Source organism: Petaurus breviceps, unplaced genomic scaffold (assembly GCF_028583685.1).
Source record: "Petaurus breviceps papuanus isolate PSGF00001 unplaced genomic scaffold, PetGlider_PUasm1.0 140, whole genome shotgun sequence".
NCBI lineage: Eukaryota > Metazoa > Chordata > Mammalia > Diprotodontia > Petauridae > Petaurus > Petaurus breviceps.
In genome coordinates, this window is record NW_027185698.1 from 14,970,682 (window position 1) to 14,995,250 (window position 24,569).

The 24,569-nt window shown below is 37.4% G+C and overlaps 1 protein-coding gene across 3 annotated transcripts in view; it reads right to left on the reverse strand.

Annotated features, from left to right (window-relative positions):
* Positions 1-24,569, reverse strand: part of STIM2 (stromal interaction molecule 2) — a 179,684-nt gene that overhangs the window by 6,998 nt on the left and 148,117 nt on the right. For all 3 annotated transcript variants that reach the window (XM_069068827.1, XM_069068821.1, XM_069068823.1), the window contains 5 exons: positions 23,788-23,965; positions 11,980-12,147; positions 11,138-11,238; positions 10,624-10,862; positions 2,021-2,276 (listed from right to left, as the gene is read on the reverse strand). In XM_069068827.1, coding sequence (XP_068924928.1) covers positions 2,021-2,276; positions 10,624-10,862; positions 11,138-11,238; positions 11,980-12,147; positions 23,788-23,965 — 942 coding nt within the window. The remainder of the gene's footprint in view (positions 1-2,020; positions 2,277-10,623; positions 10,863-11,137; positions 11,239-11,979; positions 12,148-23,787; positions 23,966-24,569) is intronic.

The following is a 24,569-nucleotide window of genomic DNA, read 5'->3' on the forward strand; positions in this document are numbered from 1 at the left end:
CACACACACACACACACACACACACACACACACACACACACACACACACCCCAACAATAGCAAAAGAGAACAGAAAGAATCAAAGACAAGCAGAAGAGCTTTGAAAGTTGGGGATTAAATTTACAGTGTATTAAAAATAAAAGCTAGCAATAAAAAACAGATTTGAAATTTCATGTCCAATCCTCTTTCTGAGGTTGTACAATGTTAAGTGAAATGCTGATTTTTATTTGATGGTATTTGTTGAAGTTCAATTTAGAATTTTTTTTTTTTAAGGCACAGGTATATGGTAGTCTGTACTGGTGGAGGGAGTACTAGAACGTATGGTGTATTTGTGCATGGGGATACTGCTTTCATTTTATCATATGCATGTGCTTTACTTAGGCCTGTGTGAATAACTTTATAAGCTTATAAATTCCTAAGATAAATTCTTTCACTGTAATTTTCTTTGTACAACATGATAAATAATTATATGACTGATGATTATGCCTTATTTGACCAAGGACATCTCATTTCAAAGCCTTGCACATAAATTCTCTCACTGGTAGAAACAGTAAAATTTAAAGGCAAGGAACACTGCACACATGCAGACAAATATCCAATCCAGGGCCATCAGTAACTGCTTAGAGGCTCTACCAAACTTCTTCTAAGACTGGATGGTCAATAATGGAATGACACAGTTCATTATTCCCTGAGGCTGTGTAGTTTTCTGTCCCTCAACTGCCTCTGTAATCAGATAGTTATTTCATTATAACTACTAACTTACTTGATATTTTGTTATGTGGCTCAGCTGTTCTCTGTCATTTGGCTGCTTTGTGTGTGAAATTCTAACCCAGGTTAAAAATATTTCACAAGACAGGATCCAATAAAAACCTAATAAAACTAAACCCCATTAATATTGAAAGGTTTCTTATCCCTACATGCCCAAATAAATTTGGGGATCAAGTAATTCAAGTAAACTGAGAGTGTTAAACTGGCTTTTCCACATTCCCGGATTTTCTCTAGTACATATGGTTAATTTTACTACAGAAGTACACAGATAATTAATCATATCAATTTTTGCCAATTTATGCAATCTGGATTCTCTAAAGGTCAGAATTAGAATGGGGAAAGAAAATATTTATTTTCTCCTAATGATTTTATTCTAGTAATCACTTTATAACTAGATTTTCTTTCAACTTTGCAAATGCTTTAAAAAGTAGACAAAGTGATTACTTTGTAACTGTCAGCCTAATTCTTCTGTTCCTTTTTTGACATATTTTTATAAAATTTAGAACAAATTAGAAAAACAATGGTCATAAGAGACAGTCTAGGCTAGTCTCCTAGCACAAAAGGGTCATGACAATGACAAAATGCTCAATAACAATGCTAGTAATGGAATCATGGAAAAATAGAATTAGATATCATCTAGTGCCAGCACTTCATTTTAAAGAAAAGTAAACAGAGACCTAAAGATGTTAATGACTGGGAGGCTAGGTGGCGTAATGAATAGAGCACCGGCCCTGGAGTCAGGAGGACCTGAGTTCAAATCCAGCTTCAGACACTTAACACTTACTAGCCATGTGACATTGGGCAAGTCACTTAACCCCAACTGCCCCTCCCCGCCAAAAAAAGATGTTAATGACTACTCAAAGTCATAGTTCCTCTTACTGTTATTATAGTACTCTTTATGATTAGATAGTGCTATACAATTTCCAACATGTTTTCTCATGCAATCCTCAAAATGATTTGAGAATTTCCTTACAAGTAAGGAGACTGAGACAATGAGGTTAAGTGACTAACACGAGGTCATAGTCTAAATAAGTATCCAAGCTGGGATTACAACCCAGTTCTCTGGACTCTCAAACCAGATCTCTTTCACACTATATCACACCAACACACACATCAACATTTTAAAAAAGGGGGGAGAGGGGAGTAATCATGGCTCAAAGACAGGTTCTTCTATGATACCTCATCTGACATATCACATTTTCAAATACCTATGCCCAACCAATTTTTAAAATAATCAGTTCATTACTCATACCACTGTTTGTCAGCAGTGAAGTAAATGGCCTCTTCCTCCTCTTCCGTGCGATAAAGAGCAGGGCAACTTGAAACTGAAAGAATATCAGGATCAGGGGAAGGCAAAGAATGTTGTATGTGCTGAGGATGCCGGGGATGAGGCGTATGTGGAGGAAGCTGAGTATGTGGAGACTGTGGAGATGATGGCACGATACTTCGGCGAGAACGACACAGGCTGCTACTTCTTGCTAATGATACAGAAGGTTTCGGTATGGACCCTAAAAAAAAAAGAAAAAAATACTTAAAGAATACTCCCCTATGCAAAATTCAAATTGCAATTATAACCATATGCTCCTTTATTCATATTATTTACTTACACACACAAGAAAATTGTGAGATACAACTGTCTGACCATCTTTACCACATTTGCCCTCTGCCTTGGGGCTGATAGCTCATAAGAAAATTAAGGTTTTTTGAGAAATAAGTACTTATTTTGATAGCAACTGACTTAAAAGCCAAGAGAAATAAAATGAACATGGGCATATAACATCACCAATTGCCTAACCTCGATTTACAAAGTCACCCTAAAGATAACTAATATTGTTAAGTTTCACACAATAAGTATAATAAATTATTTAAAAGATACTTGCATCAATTGAAAAAGCATTAATGGTTCAAAATATTAAATAGGTCTTCTTTAATAATAGTCATATTTTCAGGTTGATTTTAGGCAACCAAATATCTTTTCAGATACTACAATCAAATATAGATACTAAAATCAAATAACTGCTGCTTACTGTATTTTTTTTTGGTACTATGATTTAGGGAATCCCTAATGAGGAAATGCTACTGATCAATGGAAATGGGCCTCTGCTCAGTAACTAATTATTAACTCAGTAACTCAGTATTAGAAAGTTGACTAAGGCACTAAGAGGTTAAGTGACTTGCCCAGGGTAACACAGCATGTGCTAGAAACACAACAGGAACCTAGGTCTTCTTAAATTTGAGGTCAGCTCTCTATCCACAACACCAAACTGCCATTATAAATTTACATAATTTAAATAGGATTCTAGATTTAGAGATGTAAGACACCCTGACCTTTAAGACATTCTTAGCTTAGAGTTGAGCAAACTGAGGCCCAAAAATAAGCTGTGACTTGTCCAAGGTCATACAATTTTTTTTTTTTTAAACTTTTGAGCTTCTATTTGGTCCGTTTGAATTTTCAGGGTGTTTAGTGCTTGGCCAAGATTTTGTATTTCCTTTGCCAAGCTCTTTAATTCTATTTCAAATTCTTTTTTTCCATAGTTCTCATTTCTTTTCCAATTTAGTCCTCAAGTAATTTCATTTCATTTATACAAACATTTTCAAACTCTTTTAAAAAAAAACTACTGCTTCATTTTTTCCAGAAATTCTAGTTGAACTGATGCCCAAGCTGTGTTCTTCTCTGAGGCTTTGCTTGTACATGTTTTAGACTCATTATCTTTTTTCTAAGTCTGCCTTGCATGTTCCTGTCACACTTTTCAGGATTGGACACTTTTTTTTGTTTGTTGATTCTTCTAGCCTACTTCCTGACTTCTGTCTTGGTAATGGGACTGGGCTCTGTCACACTTTCAGAGAGAAGGTCTGGGCTGGTCTTGTTGCTGCTTTCTTTAGGGTAATGAGTGTTGTATTATTTCAGGATCTCAGGAAGAGCTTGGGCTCAGAACTAAAAGCACTTTTTAGTGCTCCCAAAGTTATCTGAGGCAGGGTAAACTCTGCTGCATTCCTGCTCTACAAATTCCTGGGTTCTGGTTTGAGCAACAGTAGAATGCTGCAGCATTCAGTCCCTATTAGCCACTGTGGAAAGCTCTCTTGGATCAGAGTGACAGAAATGTAGGTTCCACTTTGGTCTGGCTTTCCTGTCCTGGTTGTTCCTCTATTGAGGGGGTGGAGTAGATGCTGGAACTGAGACATTGCTCTCCAATCCTGTAATCTGAGCTACATTAACGCTGCTTGTTTCTGAACTTTCTTCTTTCTAAGTATATTAATATACTACCCAGGGTCTCCCTACTCAGGAACTCTACCCTTGGGAACAGGTCCCCTTCTCAGTCTGTCCTACATCTGTGACTAAAAACTGGGTAATGGGCAGCAAAGCTGCCAGTTCTCACCTATTCCCAAGTGGTGCCCTGGTCTGGGTGTACAGTCTCTCCCTTGGCACTGAAATTCTCCCAGTGCAACATGCTCCTGGCCTGATCCTATTCCTGCTACCTATAGAACTATCACTCTATGTTGACCTGGGCTGGAAAAAGGCACACTGATTTTTTTCCCCTAGATTTCCCCATCAAGATTCAATCAGTTACATTTTCTAAATCTGTCTAGGGGAGTTTTGTCCAGAGAAGTTCTCAGCTCTACTGCTTCTGCCTACTCCACCATCTTGACTCCAACTAAACATAATCTAATTTATTACTGTCCCCTTTGTAAATAAAATGAAAGACTAGAAAGGGCTTCAATTGCCTTTGGTTAAAATATCATTAATAGATTTAAGAAGAATAAAAACAACTATAAGAAGGCAAGTCCTTAATTATAATTTTACAATATCTCAAGTCCATTTATTTTCTTTAAGGTATCTATGTCTATACCTTTCCATTCTCCATCTCTGATTTCCTGAGCAAGTAGCAAGTAATGTGAAATTTAGATTCACTATAAAGAAATTAATCAAGAAGACTCTGAAGGTTATACGAAGCAATTAATCAAGAAGCAAAGGTTATACGAACAACAATAGTTGAGATTTATATCCCTAGCATTTAGCACAGTGCCTAGTTTTTTAAAAGTAAGCACTCAAAAATGCTTGTCGACTGTCTGCAAATACATTATATACATGATTTCATTGGATCCTCACAACAACCCTGTACAGTAGTTAAGAAAAGCAGCTGTCACACATAACTTTTCCTACAGACAGTTCCAACAGTTTACTATCCTTGTTATCAAAGGTATATAATCACCAACGAGGTTATTAGTCAGTCAGCAAGCATTTATTAAGTACCTATTATGTGCCAGGAACAACATTTGCAGCATACTTCTTAGATGCCTATTTATTTTAAGCAAAAGGAGAGTAAATTTTTGTTTTCAAAATATTTTATTTTTCCCCAATTACATGTAAAAACTATTTTAAATATTCATTTTTTAAAATGTTAGATTCTAAATTCTCTCCCTCTCTCCTCTCCCTTTCCCCTCTTCCCCCCACCATTCCTTAAGAAGGTAAACAATCTAATAGAGATTATGCATGTGCAGTCATGCAAAACATACTTCCATATTAGTATGTGAAAGAACCCCTCCCCCCAAAAAAACAAGAAAAACAAAGTTTTAAAAAGTATACCTTGATTTGCATTCAGACTCCATCATTTCTTTCAGGAGAGTAAATGCTGAAGTTTAGTAGCATTGTATACCATCAAAGAAAGAATGAACTCTCTCATCTAAGGATGAATATATATGTGTGTCTACAGACATAGACACACATACACACACATATAATATATACAGGCACACACATACACATACAATATATGTGTATGTATGCATGTATGTCCTTAGGGACGAGAAGTTTAATAGAAATAAAATTTTGGAAATAAATTTTGTTATTACATAATATGATATATTGTTTTAAAATCCCAAGCTTGTTTTTATTTCCACCTCCTACCTATATTTTCTTACTATAAATATTCTGATTTGGTAACTAAAATTTTTCAAATTATGTATAATAATATCTGAAATTACCTCTCAGGTGTCATAAAGATTTTTAAAAGTATATGTATAAAACACTTTGTAAGCCTGAATGTGGCATAAAAATGTAATGTATAGCCTTCATTACTATTAACTAGAACTCTGTTTTAAGGACAAAACATAAATAGCAAGAAAAGCACTGAGCTTGGACCTAGATAATCTAGGACCAAGTTCTAGTTCTGTCATGTGACTTTGGGCAAATCACTACTTAAGTCTCCATTTCCTCATATATAATATGAACATGAAAGACTGCCTACATCAATAGACAGACAGTCTCAGTGTCAGGAACACCTGGGTTCAAATCTACCTCTGGAACATATTGGCTTTGTGACACACTGGGCAAATCATTTAAACCTCTCAGTGCACCCAGGCAACTCTCTAAATGTATATATTGCAGAGCAGTTGCTAATCTGTACTGATAAAGGGACTTTCGTCATAAGGAAAACCTACACAAATTAAATCATGGGTCCAGAAAGAAAAGGAAAGGGGAGAGGAAAGACAGGGAAGAGATAGGGAGAATATAGGGAAGGGGAGAGGAGCAAAGGGAGAAGAAGGAAGAGGGGAGCAAAGAAGAAAGGGGGAGAGGATAAGCAAGCCTAATGTTTTAACAATGGAATATCTGAGAGAAAAATTTAGCCTGAAACCAATTGAGCTGCTTGTTGTTCTCTGACCTCTTCAACTAACATCTATATGACTCCTTCACCAAATTATCTGATGAACAGCTTTGCTGCTCTTAATAGCAATAATGAATGCATAACAATAGAATTTTGGGACATTGGTGGGCGGAGCCAAGATGGCGGAGTAGAAGCACGACCCTCCCGCGGCTCTGGCTTCCACCTTCCCCAATCCATGTAAAAAGGGGACTCTAAACAAACTTTGGAGCTGCAGAACCCACAAAATGACACAGAGAAGCTAACCTCCCGCTGAGAACAGCCCGGCAGGCCGGCAGGAATCGGCCAGCGCAGCACTCTGGGAGCCGAGCCCAGCACCACGCCTAGGCTTTAGCCCCAGGACAGGCCTGACCAGCCGCCAGCCAGAGGGACTCCAGATCAGCAGCAGCTGTGGCTGTCTCCAGATTTATCAATACATAGATGCGAAGGACGAGGTGAGAGGCCAGTGTAGTCTGGACTTTGGGACCCAGTAAGTGGGAATGAGTGGCTTTTACCTCCGGGGCGAGAAACCGCTGAGATGCCAGCATGGCCTGCCAGCGCCACGTGGCGGCTTCAGCTCCTGGCCTGCAGAGTGTAGGGGGACCAAGCACCAGTCTGAGGGGTAATCGCTCTTGCTTTAACCTGCTTGGATCTGGATTGCAGTCTAGGGTGGAGGTCCTGGGGTGTGTGTCCAGCTTGCCAGAGCATGTGGAGACCTCAGAGAGGGCACCCATCTAATACCTCCGGCAGCTGAGAAAAACCCAGCATTTGGGACGAAAACTCCCGTCTGGTGGCAGAGTCCTACTGTGGAGCAAGGCATGGAACAGGAGGAAATCAGTGAAGTCAGAACTCCTGCACCAAAAGCTTCAAAGGAAAATACAAGCTGGTTGCAGGCCATAGAGGACCTTAAGAAGCAGATAAGAGAAGTGGAGGAAAAATTGGGAAGAGAAATGAGAACAATGCAAGAAAATTATGAAATGAGAGTCAACAGCCTGACTGAAGAAAATAATACCTTAAAAAACAGACTAACTCAAATGGCAAAGGAGGCTCAAAAAGGCAATGAGGAGAAGAATGCCTTAAAAAGTCGAATTTGCCAGATGGAAAAAGAATCTCAAAAGCTCAATGAGGAGAATCATTGCTTCAGAATTAGATTGGAGCAAATGGAAGCTAATGACTTTATGAGAAATCAAGATGCTGTTAAACAGATCCAAACAAATGAAAGAATAGAAGGCAAGGTGAAATATCTCATGGGAAAAACCACTGACCTGGAAAATAGATCCAGGAGAGATAATTTAAAAATTATTGGACTGCCTGAGAGCCATGACCAAAGTAAGAGCCTGGAAAGCATCCTCCAGGAAGTTCTCAAAGAAAACTGCCCTGATGTTTTAGAACGAGAGGGCAAAATAGAGGTTGAAAGAATCTACCGATTACCTCCTGAAAAAGATCCCAAAAAGAAAACTCCTAGGAATATTATAGCCAGGTTCCAGAATTCCCAGATTAAGGAGAGAATATTACAAGCAGCCAGGAAGAAACAATTTGAATATTGTGGAAACATAATCAGGATAACCCAGGATCTGGCAGCTTCTACACTGAGGGACTGAAGGGCCTGGAATGTGATATTCCGGAGGTCAAGGGAGCTGGGATTAAAACCCAGAGTCACCTACCCAGCAAAACTGAGTATCATGTTTCAGGGGAAAATATGGTCATTCAGTGGAATACAGGACTTTCAAGCATTCTTGATGAAAAAACCAGAGTTGAATAGAAAATTTGACATTGAGATACAAGAAGCAAGAGAAGCATGAGAAGGTAAACAGGGAAAAGAAATCATAAGGAACTCATCAAAGTTGAACTATTTTTTTTTTTTAAGCAATCGGGGTTGAGTGGCTTGCTCGGGGTTACACGGCCAGTTGTTGTTTCTGGGTGTGGTGCTGAGTGTCTGGGCCCGGATTTGATCCGGGTCGTCCCAGCACTGGGGCCGGTGCTCTTGGTCGCTGAGCCACCTGGCCAAAATTGAACTATTAACATTCCTACATGGAAAAACAATAATTGTAACTTATGAAACTTTTCTCAGTAGTTGAAGGGATTAGAAATATATATATATATATATATATATATGTGTGTGTGTGTGTGTGTGTGTGTGTGTCTTTATATATATATATATATATATGTATATGTCTTTATATGAGGGTATGCGGGCATATGAATACATATGTGAATGTGTGTATATACGTTTACAGGTATACATAGATAGAGGGCACGGGACCAATTTAACACGAAGGGATGATACTTAAAAGGTGAAATTAAGAGGTGAGAGGAATATAATGAGAGGAGATGGGGAGAGGCAGAGTGGGGCAAACTATCTCATACAAAAGAGGCAAGGGAAAATGGTTACAATGGAGGGGAAGAATAGGAAGGCAAAAGGGAATGGGTCAACCTTATTCATATTGAATCTGGCTTGAGGAGGGAGAGAAATACACACTAAATAGGGGATCTCACCCTCCAGGAGAATAGGGGGGGAAGGGGATGTGAGGGGGGATGATGGAAGGGAGGACAGGCTGGGGGGGAGGGAAGTTGGAAGCACCCACTTTTGAAAAGGGACAGGATCAAAGTAGAGAATAGAACAAGTGGGAGGTGGGATAGGAGGGAGGGAAATATAGTCAGTCTTTTACAATACATCTACTATGTTATTGTTTTGCATTAGCCGCACATATACAACCTATACTGAACTGCTTGTCTCCCCATTGGGGGTGGGTGGAAGGGGGGGAAGGGAATGAATCTGGAATTGAAAGTTTTAAAATCAATTATCCAAATATATATGTGTGTGTGTGTGTGTGTGTGTGTGTATACTATTAATATCATCTTACATGTTATTAAGGGAAAAAAGATATACAGGCACTGAGGCATAGAGATCCACTGGAAAAGTTGAAACGGGTATGGGAGAAAATATGGGAGAGAGCAGATTGGAGGTGGGGATATCCTGTGGGACTGCTGTTTTGGGGGGATGGGTGGGGGAAAAACGGGGAGAAAATTTGTAACTCAAAATCTGGCGGAAACGAATGATGTAAATCAGAAGTTAATAAAGCATTAAAAAAACAATAGAATTATGCTTAAAAGATATTATTAGATTAGCTAATTTTCATTCCATTGACACATTAAAATATCAGAAGTCACATCAATAAGAGAAAAATAAGATTCAGTTAAACTTTATAAATTATCATGTTTCTACTCCAAACTTTGATAAAGAAACAATACTTGGGATTAAAAAAAAAATCCAAACTGGGTATCATATATGCTCAAATGTCATAAATACAAAATTCCCATTTAGTATTAAAGTCAAACAACTGTAGCTAGTTTAGTTAATGCAAAGTAATGAGTAGCTAATTTTAAAGAGGCTTATTTGCTGCTGGGGTGATATATTTTTTTGGCTATAGAAAATCTGAAACATGGTCTACCCAACCCAGTAAGAGAAGTTTTGATCTTAAATCTGGAGGGAGGTAGTACCAATGACAAAATTATGTCATCTTGAAGTATGGTAATAACAAACCTAATGTATATAAAAAACTCTGCAACCCGAAGTATTATAAGTTGTCCCGAAAGTCTTAATGCAATCTAAGCACTAATAGCAGCTAGTATTTCTATAGGGTGTCCCAAAAGTTTTAGTGCAGATTTAATATTAATAGCTTTAAACTGTCTGTCCTGTTGTCCTGTCTACCTTACAACACTTGCTATGCCCTCAATTTTCATAATGATGTAACTTCCTCTAAAGTTTAACATACCTATTGCCCAACTGTCCATATTTTTCATAAAGTACTTCCAGCAACTATTAGTTACTGGCTTTTGTACATGTTTGCTACCTCAATGCTGAGACGTCTCTAAAGCAATGGCTCTGTCTAGAACTTCTTCATAATAATCACAATATCTTGTGCATACAAAAGGTGGTTAATAAATATGTGCTAATTGGTTCATTAAGCAAATTAATTCTCAATGTTTATTTAAATTCAATAATGTCATGGTTTCACAAATTATACCTTTGAATTCTGAGTGATGATAATGCAAATGATAATGCAAAAAAAGTCTCAGAGAAAGAAAACAGATTGTCAGGCAACCCTAATGAAAGCTACATTAGAAATCTGATTTTTTTAAAGCTATATCATCAATTTAAACTATTTTAATAATAATCATTTATTATATCATATATTTTAACCATATAACCTACCTGAAAATTGTGAAACTATTGGAGGTGTATCTTCATCTAAGTCATCAACACCCCCAGCAATTGGGTAGGGTGGAATAGAGACTCTAGGCATCACTACCCAACTGTGATCGGAATAAAGAGAAGATGTCAGGCTTGGTAGTCCTGAATTATGCGCTATTTGAAAACCACAGATCTTCTCAATCTGCTGCCAGCGAAAAAGTCGTTCTCGTAAACAAGTTGTCAACTCTGAGAGAGCTTTCCTGGGAAAAGTAAAGACAGTAGTTATTCATCATCTCAGTGAATTTGATATTAAGTAACAAATGTGACTATAAAAAGTTCACAGTAGAATAATTAACACCATATATTTACTGACACTGATAAAGGAAAAAAATTAACCACTTTTAGAAGGGAATAATATAATAGTTTGTACAATTTACCCAATCAAAATAATATGCCAAATTCTGATGTAAATGTCTTTGTCAATTAATCATTTTTTTATCATGTTAAAATAGATTGCTGATTTTAATTTTCTTACTTTGCTTCAAGAATTTTATGGTCCACTTCATCCAGAGATGAGCTGTGTGCAACATGCAAAGTCCCAAAGACTGTGTTTCTCTTTTTTTTAATCTTCTCTGCCTAAGAACATCAGAAAATAAAGAATGAATCTAAACATCAACCTTAAAACACATTTACACACAATGCCTACAGATTAATGGAGTATTTTGCTTAAAATAAATTTAATAATCATGGAAATTGCTACAAAATTAGTAACACAGAAAACAATTTTATGGTTTCGAAAAAATAGAACAATGAAGTGGCATGCTTTCTCAAAAGGCATTATTAATCAATAAAACTCAAATCTCTGTTCTAAAGAATTTTTCCCTAATCTCTATTGCTGTAACAAACAAACAACAAAACTTCAATCTTTCCACTGAAGCTACCAAAAAAGCATTAACTGAACCCTACTACAATGGGAGTTAGTTACGAAGTAAGCACTTACTTGGGTTTACTAAAAACCAAGCTAACATTTCATTTTATTTCAAACAATTAAATAAGGAGTCAGATAAGAACTTTCAGTTACTACTAACCTGAATCAGATATGAAGCAGCAACCTAGAGGAGAAAAGCTCCGTATAAAACATTTATAACAATGATGAAAATATTTAACTGTCATTAATTTCCTCTTGATAAAATACATATTGTTCCAAATTTAGAGTAAATTGTATAACCTAATACTACAGAATGACTAAATCTAAAAGCCAAAAAATGTCACTCAGGACACTTCAATACCTTGGAAAGTCAGAATGATGCCATCTTGCATGGTCTTATTAAGAAACAAAATCAACATGTTCTTAACACATGAGATAAAATAAAATACCTCATCTTTAGCAATTGCTAATTGCATTTCAGCATTTTGTCGTTTAATATTGTAGTACTGTACTTCCACTTCATGTGTTAACTGAAGCCATTTTTGTAATGCATCAGGAACAGACCAACTACTTCTTAGTTCAAATTCCTTTTCAGCTTTTTTCAGAGCCATTCGAACCTTAAAAATGAAGAATACATAAGTGATTAAGATGTTACTGTGTAATGTATTTTTCAAAAAACCCACTTTCATTCTTTTAATGGTTGGTTTAATATACTAAGTATGCTCTAGACAATTTTTTTAAATCATCACCTGGTAGTCACACATACTTGTAACTACTGTCTTATATCAAATGGGATGTTTGTGTTAGACTAGAAAGGAAAAAGCCTAAGGCAAGACCTTAAGTCTATGTCATACCTCTCTAAAATTTCCCATTTAACAAAAACTTAATTCTTGCTAAATTAATCACTCAGTGAAGGTAGATGTGGGCACGGGATGATGACAAACAATGGTGGTATTAATCTGAAGAGCAGAATTATTGTGTAACATGGATACCAGGTAAAGAGTGGTAAATCCTGGAGAGAGTACTAGGGAATCCCAGCATTATGGATAAAGTCAATTGCTCATCTTCCACTGAGGGAAGACATGAAAAGACAGAATTTATGTGAAAGGGGAAAAAAGCTCTGAAGAATTTAATAGCTTAGCAAATTCAAAGTGTCAAAAATATGAGTAAGCAGCCAAAAACTCATTTCAGGCTACATTAACAGAAGTATTCCTAGGTAGGTAACAACTGCATCATTCACTGCCCTAACTAAGACAACATCTGGAGTATCGTGTTGAGTTTATGGTGCTTCATTTTAGAAATGACACTGCCAAACTGGTGTCAGTATAAAGGAGAACAACCACACTAGTGAAAGAACTTGAAATCATGTTAGACAAGGATCACCTGAAAGAACTATAGTTGTTTAGGCTAAGTTAGAGACAAGGAGAGACTCTGGAAGGAAAGTAACCACTGTCTTCAAATATTTACAAAGGGAGCAGCTAGGTGGTACAGTGAATAGAGCTCTAGCCCTGGAGTCAGGAGGACCTGAGTTCAAATCTGGCCTCTGACATTTAGCACTTACCAGCCATGTGACCTTGGGCAAGTCACTTAACCCCAATTGCCCAGCCTTCCCCTCTCCAAAAAGCAAAAACAAAAAACCCAAATATTTATAGAGAGGCAGATTTCAGTTCAGAAAAGAATTTCCTAACAATGGGCCACCACCATTACTCAGTCATGTTCTTCTTTTGAGGTTCATGTAATCCATACCTACCACCCAATCAAAATCTGGGTAAAAAGACCTACCAGACACTCCCATTCTTTTCTCAATGAATTCAATATTCTCCACTCCTGCCCTTGTACCAGGTGATTTCAATATACATACTGGTAATCCCTCTAAAACCCAAACCTTCCAGTGCTCAATTTACTCATTTTCCATGACCTATTATTTCACCCCATTTCAGTCACACACAAGGATGGGCATACCTTTTTTCTTACCATCACCCCAAAATGTATAACTTCCTTGTTCATGAACTCTGAAATCCCCCTATCTGATCATAATCTATTAACATTTCATCTTTTTCCTTGCTTTGTCCATACCATGACCTCCAATTCTTCCTCCCTTCAGTTCTCAGCCCCAACATCACTCCTCCACTAGTCACAATAATCTTCTTCCTTACCCATCTTGATGCCTTAGTGAACCAATTCAACTATACATGGCCCTTATTTCTTGAGTTCCCTGCCCCCTTATACTGCTGATGGTGCCCTGCCAAGGTCCAGCCTTGGATTACCACCACCATCCACATTCCCATGCATGTGCTACTAAACAAAGGTAGAGAAGGTCACCTTACCATCCTGAGTTCACTACAGATTTATGTTACATAACTTCACCTGAGCCCTAATTGATCAGGGTGGGGAACCTGCAGCCTTGAGACCCCACGTGGCCCCTTCAGTCCTCAAATCCCAAATTTATTTTGTGAAGCTTGGATTCAGTCAAAGGGCAGCACTTGGGGACCTAGAAGGTCCTATGGGGTCTTGACCTCTGTAAGCAATACATTTAAGCCTCTCTAATCCATTTTCCCATTTACCACCATAGCCTTTCAAACCATTTAAACCTTCCTCAAACTTCCCGGGGCTTTTCCTCCTCCAATCCTTTCAGCCAAGAACCTTGCCACACATTTCACTTAAAAAAAAAAAAAAGAGGCCATTCACCAAGAACTCCATCTTTTTCCTTCCTCTGTATCTCATATCACCCAGATGCCTTGTGCACTGTCTCTCCCTTCACCACACCTCACATGAGGAGGTGGAACTTTACCTTAAAGGCAACCCTTCTACATGCACAAATTATTCCATCCCATCCCCAAAAGAAGATGCCCAAGCCCTATCATTCATATTCATCTTCAATCTCTGTGACTATTGGCTGCCTCTCTACTAAAAACATGTCCAAGTTTCATCCATCCTCAAAAAACCCTCACTTGATTCATCTATCCCAGCTAACTATTGGCCTATACTTTTCCTGCCTTTTGTAGTTAAAACTCCTTGAGAAGGTGATCTGAAAAAGATGCCTCCATTTACTCTTCTCTCTCTTTTTAAATTTTCTACAGTCTAGCTTCTTACCTCATCATTTAATCAAAAATGTTCTCTCCTGGGGCGGCGAGGTGGCTCAGAGAGTGAGAGCACCCGCCCCAGTGTCAGGATGACCTGGGGATCGAATCATGGCTCAGATACTTAGCACCACACCCAGAAATAACTGGTCTTGAATTATTTGCTCAATAACTTGAGCAAGTTACTTAACCCCAATTGCTTAAAAAAAAATGTTCTCTCCAAAGTTATATCTTACTTGCCAAATCCAATGGCCTTTTCTCAATTCCCCTCCATCTTCAACTCCCTACAGCCTTTGACATTGCCAATTACAAAAACTGATACAGAAAACAGATGTGTGGCTATGTGACACTCCACTAAGTCTAAGGGAAAGGGTCTCGCCTCCATCTGCAGCCAATTCTGACTCCTCAGAATGAATTGGGGCAAAGACTGAGGCCTGTGGAATGTGAACTGCCCTGCATGGGAAAAAGCTGAGATGTCTCTGAGGCTCAGTCTCTAGGGAAGCTGCAATTAACAAAGATAGAGTCTGAAAGTGAGCAATAGGGGAATTTAAGGACTAAAGATGGAAATTACTAAAGATCCTAAGAGAGAAAAAAAATAGTCAGGGAAGATAATAATAACAAGAGGAAATATGGGCTCTTGATCAGATAGGAGCCCAGAGAGTTATGAGTAAATTTTGCAAGAGAAAGGAATATCAATCAATACCTGATGAGGCAGAAGACCCTGAGGACTGCTGAGAGGGTATAGAACCAAAGTCAGATATTCTTGAATGTTTTAACAGATGAATAAGAAACATAAAAGCAGAATTTATGGCCTTCGTAGTAGAAATAATTGGTAAACAGAATAACTTGAATTGGCAAATATCGCCAAGGAAACAAAAGACATAACTAATAAGAAATGCAAATACACAAAAGGAAAGGGCAATCTGGGAAGAGATTTAAATAGCTATTATTTTAAAAGAAAGCCTGATCTCTATACAAATAAAACACACTAATATCAGAGTCAGAATGTACAGAGACAACTTCAGGATTAGAGGATTCCCAGGAAAACAAAAGTTGAAAATCCAAATTTGATAATGCAATAAATAATACAAGAAAAATGACCAGAACTTCTAAACACAGATAACAAAGTACCAGCTGAATAATTTCAGATATCAGTTCTAGAAAAAACAAAAAACCCTATGATGTTCACTCCAAGAAACTTATTGGTTAAACTTAACATTTCCAATGACAAACAAATTCTGTGAGGGAACAGAAGACCAATCTTCAGAAATAAAGGAAAGGAAATGAGAATTACATCAAGACCATACAGCACCTACCACAGTGTATTATGAAGAGTAAAGGAGCTGAGGATGTAACGCAAGATGATGTACCCTGTAAACTAAGCCTAACTGATAATGAAAAGATGATAGATGTTTAATATAAAAGAATCTGAAGCATTCTTAAAAAGAAAACCAAACTTTAACAAATTATTTGCTTTTCAAATACCCTAGAAAACAGAAATACAAGAAAGGTAAACAAATATAGCAAATAAAGGCAACAAAAAAAAGATCATTGAGAGATTTCCTTCAAAGAGTACACAAGGAGACTAGGGTAAAAGCGGAAGAAAAATAAAAGAAGTGACAGTGGAGAAACAGGCCTGAAACATAAACTTCACAACATAATATTTACAGGTGAATCAATGTTTTATAGAGACTAAATTATAGAAAAGGGGAGGATCCTGGGATGATGGTGGAGGAGGTCAGAAAATTCCAAGCTCTTAAGATCTTCCCCCCAAAAAAAGTTAAAATAGCACCTTAGGGTGGATGGAGGTAAATAAGAAGAGGGGCATAACCAGAGTCCTCCTGGGACAATTTGAGAAGATCAGAAGAAAAATGCCAGGAGCAGATTTGGTCCCTGTGAAGAGTAAACATCTCTAGGCTAGGCTGCATTTTAACTGCAAGCGCCTAGTCTCTTAAATAACAAGTGGCAAGCCCTGGGGTTAGTTGGTTTGAGAGGCTGCCTCAGCCCCAACTACCCAAACTTTTACCCCTGGTTTTACTCTTGGGATAGTGAGGGGAGCTGGGTATTTATGTCCAGGAAGATGACAAGAAATGCCAGACCCAGCTGTGCTGCAAAGAGCAGCAGGAGCAAGAACACACAAGCGCAGGCCCAGGGAGTGCAGATGCAGTGGGGCAGAAAGCCTCTGGCTGTGGGCACTTACAGGAGGCTGGAGGTTTGGCTTTGGCTTCAAGCTGGAAGGAAGAACTGAAGATCTGGGGCAAGAGGCACCATTTCCCATACCCCAGGGCTACAGGTGACTACAAATAACTAAGCTATCACCACAAAAAAAAAAAAAAATACACAGGCAAAGAAGAAACAATCCATCCACAGAAACTTCCTACTATGGGAACAAGATATGACTGGGGTTCATCTTCAGAGGGGAAAAATGAAGTAAAGAAACCCTCAAAGAGTAACATCAAATGGTCACCTGCCCAAAAATAATTTGGAGAAGACATTAAAAATCAAATTACAGAGATGTCGGAAAACCTAAAAAAGAAAATAAGAATAATCCAAGAAAAACAAGATGGGTATAAAAGAAAAATCAACCAGCTAGAAAAGGAGATCCAAAATCTTAAGGAAGAAAATGACACCTTGAAAATTAAAATTGGGTAAAGTGAAGCCAATGAAATTATATGAGATCAAGAAATGTTTAATCAAAATATAAATAATAAAAAAAGAGAAGAAAAAGTGAAACATCTTATAAGAAAAAGAACAGATTGGGAGAAGAGATCAAGAAGAGAAAATATAAAAATAATTGGACTAACAGAAAGTTATGATAAAAATTAATCTTGATTCAAAAATACAAGAAATAATTAAAGAAATTCTTCTGAAGCATCAGAACAAAGAGGGAAAGTAGAAATAGAAAAAATTCATCGATCACCACTTAAAAGAGATCCTATGAGGAAAATTCATAGGAGTATCATAGTCAAATTCTAAAGTCCCCAGCTCAAGGAAAAACTATTAAAAGCATCAAGATTAAAACAATTTAAATATGATGGTGCCACAATTATAATTACACGAGACCTAGCAGCAGAAACATTAAAGGACAGCAGGTCTGAGAACACAACATATCAAAGAGCAAAAGAATTTGGTCTCCAGCCAAAAATATCATACACTGGAAAGTTAACTATTATCTTGGACAAAAAAAAAAAATAGAAATTTGATAACTCTCAGATTTTCAAGACTTTGTTTAAAAAAAAAAATCCTCACTTTGGGGGGTGGAGGGTGGAGTCAAGATGGCAGAGTAGAAGCAGGACCTCCCTGGGCCTCTGGCTTCCACCTTCCCCAATCCATGTAAAAAGGGGACTCTGAACAAACTTTGGAGCTGAAGAACCCACAAAATGACACAGAGAAGCTAACCTCCCAATGAGGACAGCCCAGCAGGCCAGCAGGAATCAGCCAGCACAGCGCTCTGGGAGCTGAGCCCAAACCCACACCTAGGACTTAGCCCCAGGACAGGCCTGACCAGCCACCATCTGAAGGGACTCCAGATCAGCATCAGCTGTGGTCCTTTCCAGATTTATCAACACATAGATGCTAAGGACAAAGGGAGAGGGCAGTATAGTCTGGACTTTGGGACCAGTAAGTGGGAGTGCCTCGACTTTCACCCCTGGGGCAAGAAGCTGCTGAGACCTCCAGCTTGCCACATGGCAGCTTCAGTTCCTGGCCTGCCAAGTGTAGGGGGACCAAGCAACCAGTCTGAGGGGTAATTGCTCTTGCTTTAGACATCGTGGATCTGGATTGCAGTCTAGGGTAGAGATTGAGGGACGTGTGTCCAGCTTGCCAGAGCATGTGGAGAACTCAGAGAGGGCACCCATCTAATACCTCCGGCAGCTGAGAAAACCCCAGCGTTTGGGACGAAAGCTCCCTGTCTGGTGGCAGAGTCCTACTGTGGCAAAAACCCCAGGGGTCAAGTGACTGAGGGGCGACATGACCAGGCAAAGGAAACAAAGCAGACAGAAGATTCCAACATTACACTCCTATTTTGGGGACAAAAAGGAGCAAAGCATGGAACAGGAGGAAGACAGTGAAGTCAGAACTCCTGCACCAAAAGCTTCAAAGGAAAATATGAGCTGGTTACAGGCCATAGAGGACCTTAAGAAGCAGGTAAGAGAAGTGGAGTAAAAATTGGGAAGAGAAATGAGAACAATGCAAGAAAATTATGAAATGAGAATCAACAGCCTGACTGAGGAAAATAACACCTTAAAAAATAGACTAACTCAAATGGCAAAAGAGGCTCAAAAAGGCAATGAGGAAAAGAAAGTCTTAAAAAGTCGAATTTGCCAGATGGAAAAAGAATCTCAAAAGCTCAATGAGGAGAATCATTGCTTCAGAATTAGATTGGAGCAAATAGAAGCTAATGACTTTATGAGAAATCAAGATGCTGTTAAACAGATCCAAACAAATGAAAGAATAGAAGGCAATGTGAAATATCTTTGGGAAAAACCACTGACCTGCAAAATAGATCCAGGAGAGATAATTTAAAAATTACTGGACAACCCGAAAGCCATGATCAAAGTAAGAACCTAGAAATCATCCTCCAGGAAGTTCTCAAAGAAAACTGCCCTGATGTTTTAGAACCAGAGGGCAAAACAGAGGTTGAAAGAATCCACCGATCACCTCCTGAAAAAGATCCCAAAAAGAAAACTCCTAGGAATATTACAGCCAGGTTCTAGAATTCCCAGATTAAGGAGAGAATATTACAAGCAGCCAGGAAGAAACAATTTGAATATTGTGGAAACATAATCAGGATAACCCAGGATCTGGCAGCTTCTACACCGAGGGATCGAAAGGCTTGGAATATGATATTCTGGAGGTCAAAGGAGCTGGGATTAAAACCAAGAGTCACCTACTCAGCAAAACTGAGTATCATGTTTCAGAGGAATATATGGTCATTCAATGGAATAGAGGACTTTCAAGCATTCTTGATGAAAAAACCAGAGTTGAATAGAAAATTTGACATTCAGATACAAGAAGGAAGAGAAGCATGAGAAGGTAAACAGGGAAAAGAAATCATAAGGAACTTATCAAAGTTGAACTATTAACATCCCTACATGGAAAAACAATAACTGTAACTTATGAAACTTTTCTCAGTAGTTGAAGGGAATAGAAATATATATGAGGGTATACGGGCATATGAATACATATGTGAATGTGTGTATACATGTTTACAGGTATACATAGAGGGCACAGGACCAATTTAACAGGAAAGGATGACACTTAAAAAAGGTGAAATTAAGAGGTGAGAGAGGAATATAATGAGAGGGGATGGGGAGAGACAGAATGGGGTAAACTATCTCATACAGAAGAGGCAAGGGAAAATGGTTACAATGGAGGGGAAGAATAGGAAGGCAAAAGGGAATGGGTCAACCTTATTCCCATTGAATTTGTCTTGAGGAGGGAATGAAATACACACTAAATAGGATATCTCACCCTCTAGGACAGTAGGGGGGAAGGGGATGAGAGGAGGGATGATGGAAGGGAGGGCAGGCTGGGGGGGAGGGAAGTTGGAAGCACCCACTTTTGAATAGGGATGGGATCAAAGTAGAGAATAGAACAAGTGGGAGGTGGGATAGGAGGGAGAGAAATATAGTCAGTCTTTTACAATATATCTACTACGTTATTGTTTTGCATTAGCCACACATGTACAATTTATACTGAACTGCTTATCTTCCAAGTAAGGGTGGGTGTCAAGGGAGGAAGGGAATGAATCTGGAATTCAAAGTTTTAAAATCAAATATGTATACATATATATATATATGTATATATGTATCACAAAATTTTATATATATTATATATATCAAATATATATATATATATTATTAATACTATTTTACATGTAATTGGGAAATAAGATATATAGGCACTGGGGCATAGAGATCTACTGGAAAAGTCAAAAGGGGTATGGGAGAAAATATGGGAGAGAGCAGATTGGAGGAGGAGATATCCTGTGGGACTGCTATTTTGGGGCAGTGGGTAGGGGAAAAACAGGGAGAAAATTTGTAACTCAAAATCTGGAGGAAATGAATGATGTAAATCAGAAGTTAATAAAGCATTTGAAAAATTAAAAAAAGAGAAAAAAAAAAAAAGAAAATCACTGGCCTGGAAAATAGCTCCAGGAGAAATAATTTTAAAATTACTGGACTACCTGAAAGCCATGATCAAAAAAAGAGCCTAGAAAGCATCCTTCAAGAAATTCTCAAGGAAAATTGCCCTGATATTCTACAACCAGAGGACAAAATAGAAAGTGAAAGAAAACACCTCTTGAAAAAGACCCCCAAAAGAAAACTCCTAGGAATATCATAGCCAGATTCCAGAATTCCCAGGTCAAGGAGAAAATATTACAAACTGTCAGGAAGAAACAATTTGAATACTGTGGAAACACAATCAGGATAACACAAGGTCTAGCAGCTTCTACATTAAGGGATCGAAGAGCTTGGAATATGATATTCTGAAGGTCAAAGGAGCTAGGATTAAAACCAAGACTCACCTACCCAGAAAAACTGAATGTAATGCTTCAGGGGAAAATGAATTCAATGAAATACAGAACTTTCAAGTATTCCTGATGAAAAAACCAGAGCTGAACAGAAAATTTAAAATACAAGAAGCAATAGAAGCATGAAAAGGTAAACAGGAAAAAGAAATTATAAGGAACTTTTTAAAGTTGAACTGTTTACATTCCTACATGGAAAGATGACATTTGTAACTCAAGACTTTTCTCAGTATGAGGATAGTTGAAGGGAATATATATGTGTGTGTATGTATATACATATATGTGTGTATACATATATGCACATATATGTATACATACAAATATGTGTGTATATAGGAGGGTACATGTGTGTATAAATATATATGTGAGTGTGTGTATGTGTGTGCACATGTATACATAGAGGGCACAGGATCAGCTGAATAGGAAGGGATGATATCTAAAAAATAAAAGTAAGAGGTGAGAGGAATATAATGAGAGAAGGAAAAACGGAAGGATAGAATAGGGTAAATTTTTTCATATAAAGAGGCAAGAAAAAAAACTGCTACAATGGAGGGGAAGAACAGGAATGTCAAAGGGAATGGGTCAACCTTACTCTCATTGAATTTGGCTTAGGAGGGAATAACATACATTCAATTGAGTATCTTACCCTACAGGAAAGTAGGGGGGAAGGGGTAAGAGGGGAGATGATAGAAGGGAGGGCAAATTGGGGGAGAGGGTAGTTAGGAGCACACACTTTTGTAAAGGGACAGGGTCAAAGTAGAAAACAGAATAAGTGGGGAGCAGGATAGGATGTTGGGAAATATAGTTAGTCTTTCATAATCTACTTTCATAGTCTACTATGGAAACATTTTGCCTAACTACACATGTACAACCTATATTGAATTGCTTATCTTCTCAGTGAGGGTGGGTGAGGAGGAAAGAAGGGAAAGAATCTGGAAATCAAAGTTTTAAAAACAAATGTTGGCATGGCTAGGTGGTGCAGTGAATAGAGCACTGGCCCTGGAGTCAGGAGGACCTGAGTTCAAATTCAGCCTCAGACACTTAACACAAAAATTAGCCATGTGACCTTGGGCAAGTCACTTAACCTCAATTGCCCTCCCAAAAAGAAAATGTTTAAAAAAAATTTTTTTAATTGTTTTTTACATGCAACTGGGAAATAAGATAATACAGTCACTGGGGTATAGAAATACATCTTGCCCTACTAGAAAGTTAGAGGGGGAATGGGGGAGGATATAAGAGAGAATAGATTGGGGGAAGGGGTATTCAGTAGTATCGCTATTTTGGGGTGGGGAGGTAGGGGAAAGATGGAGAGAAAATCTGTAACTCAAAATCTTGTGAAAATAAATGCTGAAAACTAAAACAAAAAAAATGTATCTCTCATCACTCTTCGAAGAGGTGGAGGTCTATAGATATAGAATACAACATATACTGTCAGATACAGTTAATGCATTGGTTGCTCTGGCTAAATTACTTTTTTTCTCTTTCACTGGGGGTTTGTGGGGGTGATGGGATATATCAAAATCGGTGCAATAAAAAACTAAAGATCAAAAATTTAAAAAAAAGATTTGTTGAATGAACATTAAATGGCAACAAAGCTCAGTTTAAATAAAGCTGATGGAACTGCTCAAAAAAAAGTAAAGCTATATATTTAATTTTAACTAGATAATGCAAAGGTAAGTATATAAACTAACAAAAATTATAAATTATTATCTACTTGGTAGAAAATGTACTTTTGAGAAAATCCTTTTAAAATACAGAGTCATAAATATTAAAGAAGATCTCATTAAGTTTAACAATCTTTTAATTTGCAAAAGAAAATATTCAACATATGATTCTCTCCTTATCCTCCTATGGCTCACGGTTCCTGGCCTGAAAAGTGGGTGGAAGCTTTAAAAATTAATAAACACCTAGATTATTTGCTGATAATTTAAGTTGCAAAAATATCTCCTTTCCTGGAGGCCTGGTGTGCAATGCCTAAATACCTGCATTCAAATACAATTTTTTTGAGAGGAGTATGTTGAAACAGGTAACCTTTAGATGTCATAATTATTTTATAAAGCTAAGCTGTGAAAAGTTGTGGATTTTCTGCATATAAACATGTTTACTTTGAAACCAAGTTAAATTGTTTTTCGTGATGCTAAAACTTAAGGGCATATTAAATCTTGTTTAAGCTACATCTTGGTATCTAACTCAAGAGTTGGCACATAGTAGAGTCCTGTATCTTTGGAGAAAATTTCCATATGAAATGTTTTAAAATGACTATCTTCTAGAAATCAAAATGACAATAAGTAAAGGAATAAATGGGTAGATACACAGACAGAGGGACAGATAGGAGATAACTGAATGGAGACTATAATTCTATTCATCATGGCTTATGAGAGAAGAATCACCAACAAAATGTTTGAGTGGAAGGGGATTTAAAAGGTGAATGGATGAGCATGAGGGTACTTTGATTATATTACTGACTAGTTATTGCTCCAAATAACAATTTGCCTCATTATTTATGTTGAGCGATATCTGTCACTGGCAAATGTGTGGTGTCAGTATTTCTTCTATAAATACAAAATGTATAAGTATAGCAAAATGCAACAAGACACAAATACTTAATATATACGTATATTAGAAAAGGGAAAATAAATAAATACCTGTTCCAATTCCTGCTCTGCATATTGGCGTCTACTCAATTCACATTCAGCTCCCTCTCTCAGTTCTCTCAGTCGACACGCCTCCTCCTTTGCATAATTAATTTCATCCATCATTTTGCGCTCTAAATTTTGCTTTTCCACAGCAACATTTCTATTTTCTTCTTGTGCCTTTTCAAGCCTTACAGCAGAATAAATAAGTAAAAATTCATTAAAAAAGAGAAAATTTTACATTCTGCTAAAGAATTGTAGGCTAAATGTTTCAAAGGGAAGTTATAGCATTTTTAACAAAAGGTTAACTAGAGTTTATAAAAGCAGCAGGAAACATGTTTATGGTTAATCTGATTTCTTGAGCTAAAGGAACACAAGTATGAAAATATTCTCTTAAACAAAAAGAGCATATAAGAAATTAACAATGTGAATTCACCTTAACATAATTAATTCACCTTAATGTAATTAAAATTAAACTCCACATTTTCTCCAAAATTTGATTTTTCCAATATTCCTAAATTTGTTTTTTAATTTACTGGATGGTTTTTTAAAGGTTTGAACTTTACCAAAATTTACTTGAAATTTTTAAAGGTTTGAAAATTACCTTTAAAATATTTTAATAAATAGATGATATCCTAGAATATGAAATTAAACTTTCATATAACCTAAGCTTCCATATGAATTATTTTATTTATTTTTTTAAGCAATTGGGGTTAAGTAACTTGCTCAAGGTTACACGGCCAGTTATTATTTCTGGGTGTGGTGCTGAGTATCTGAGCCCGGATTTGATCCAG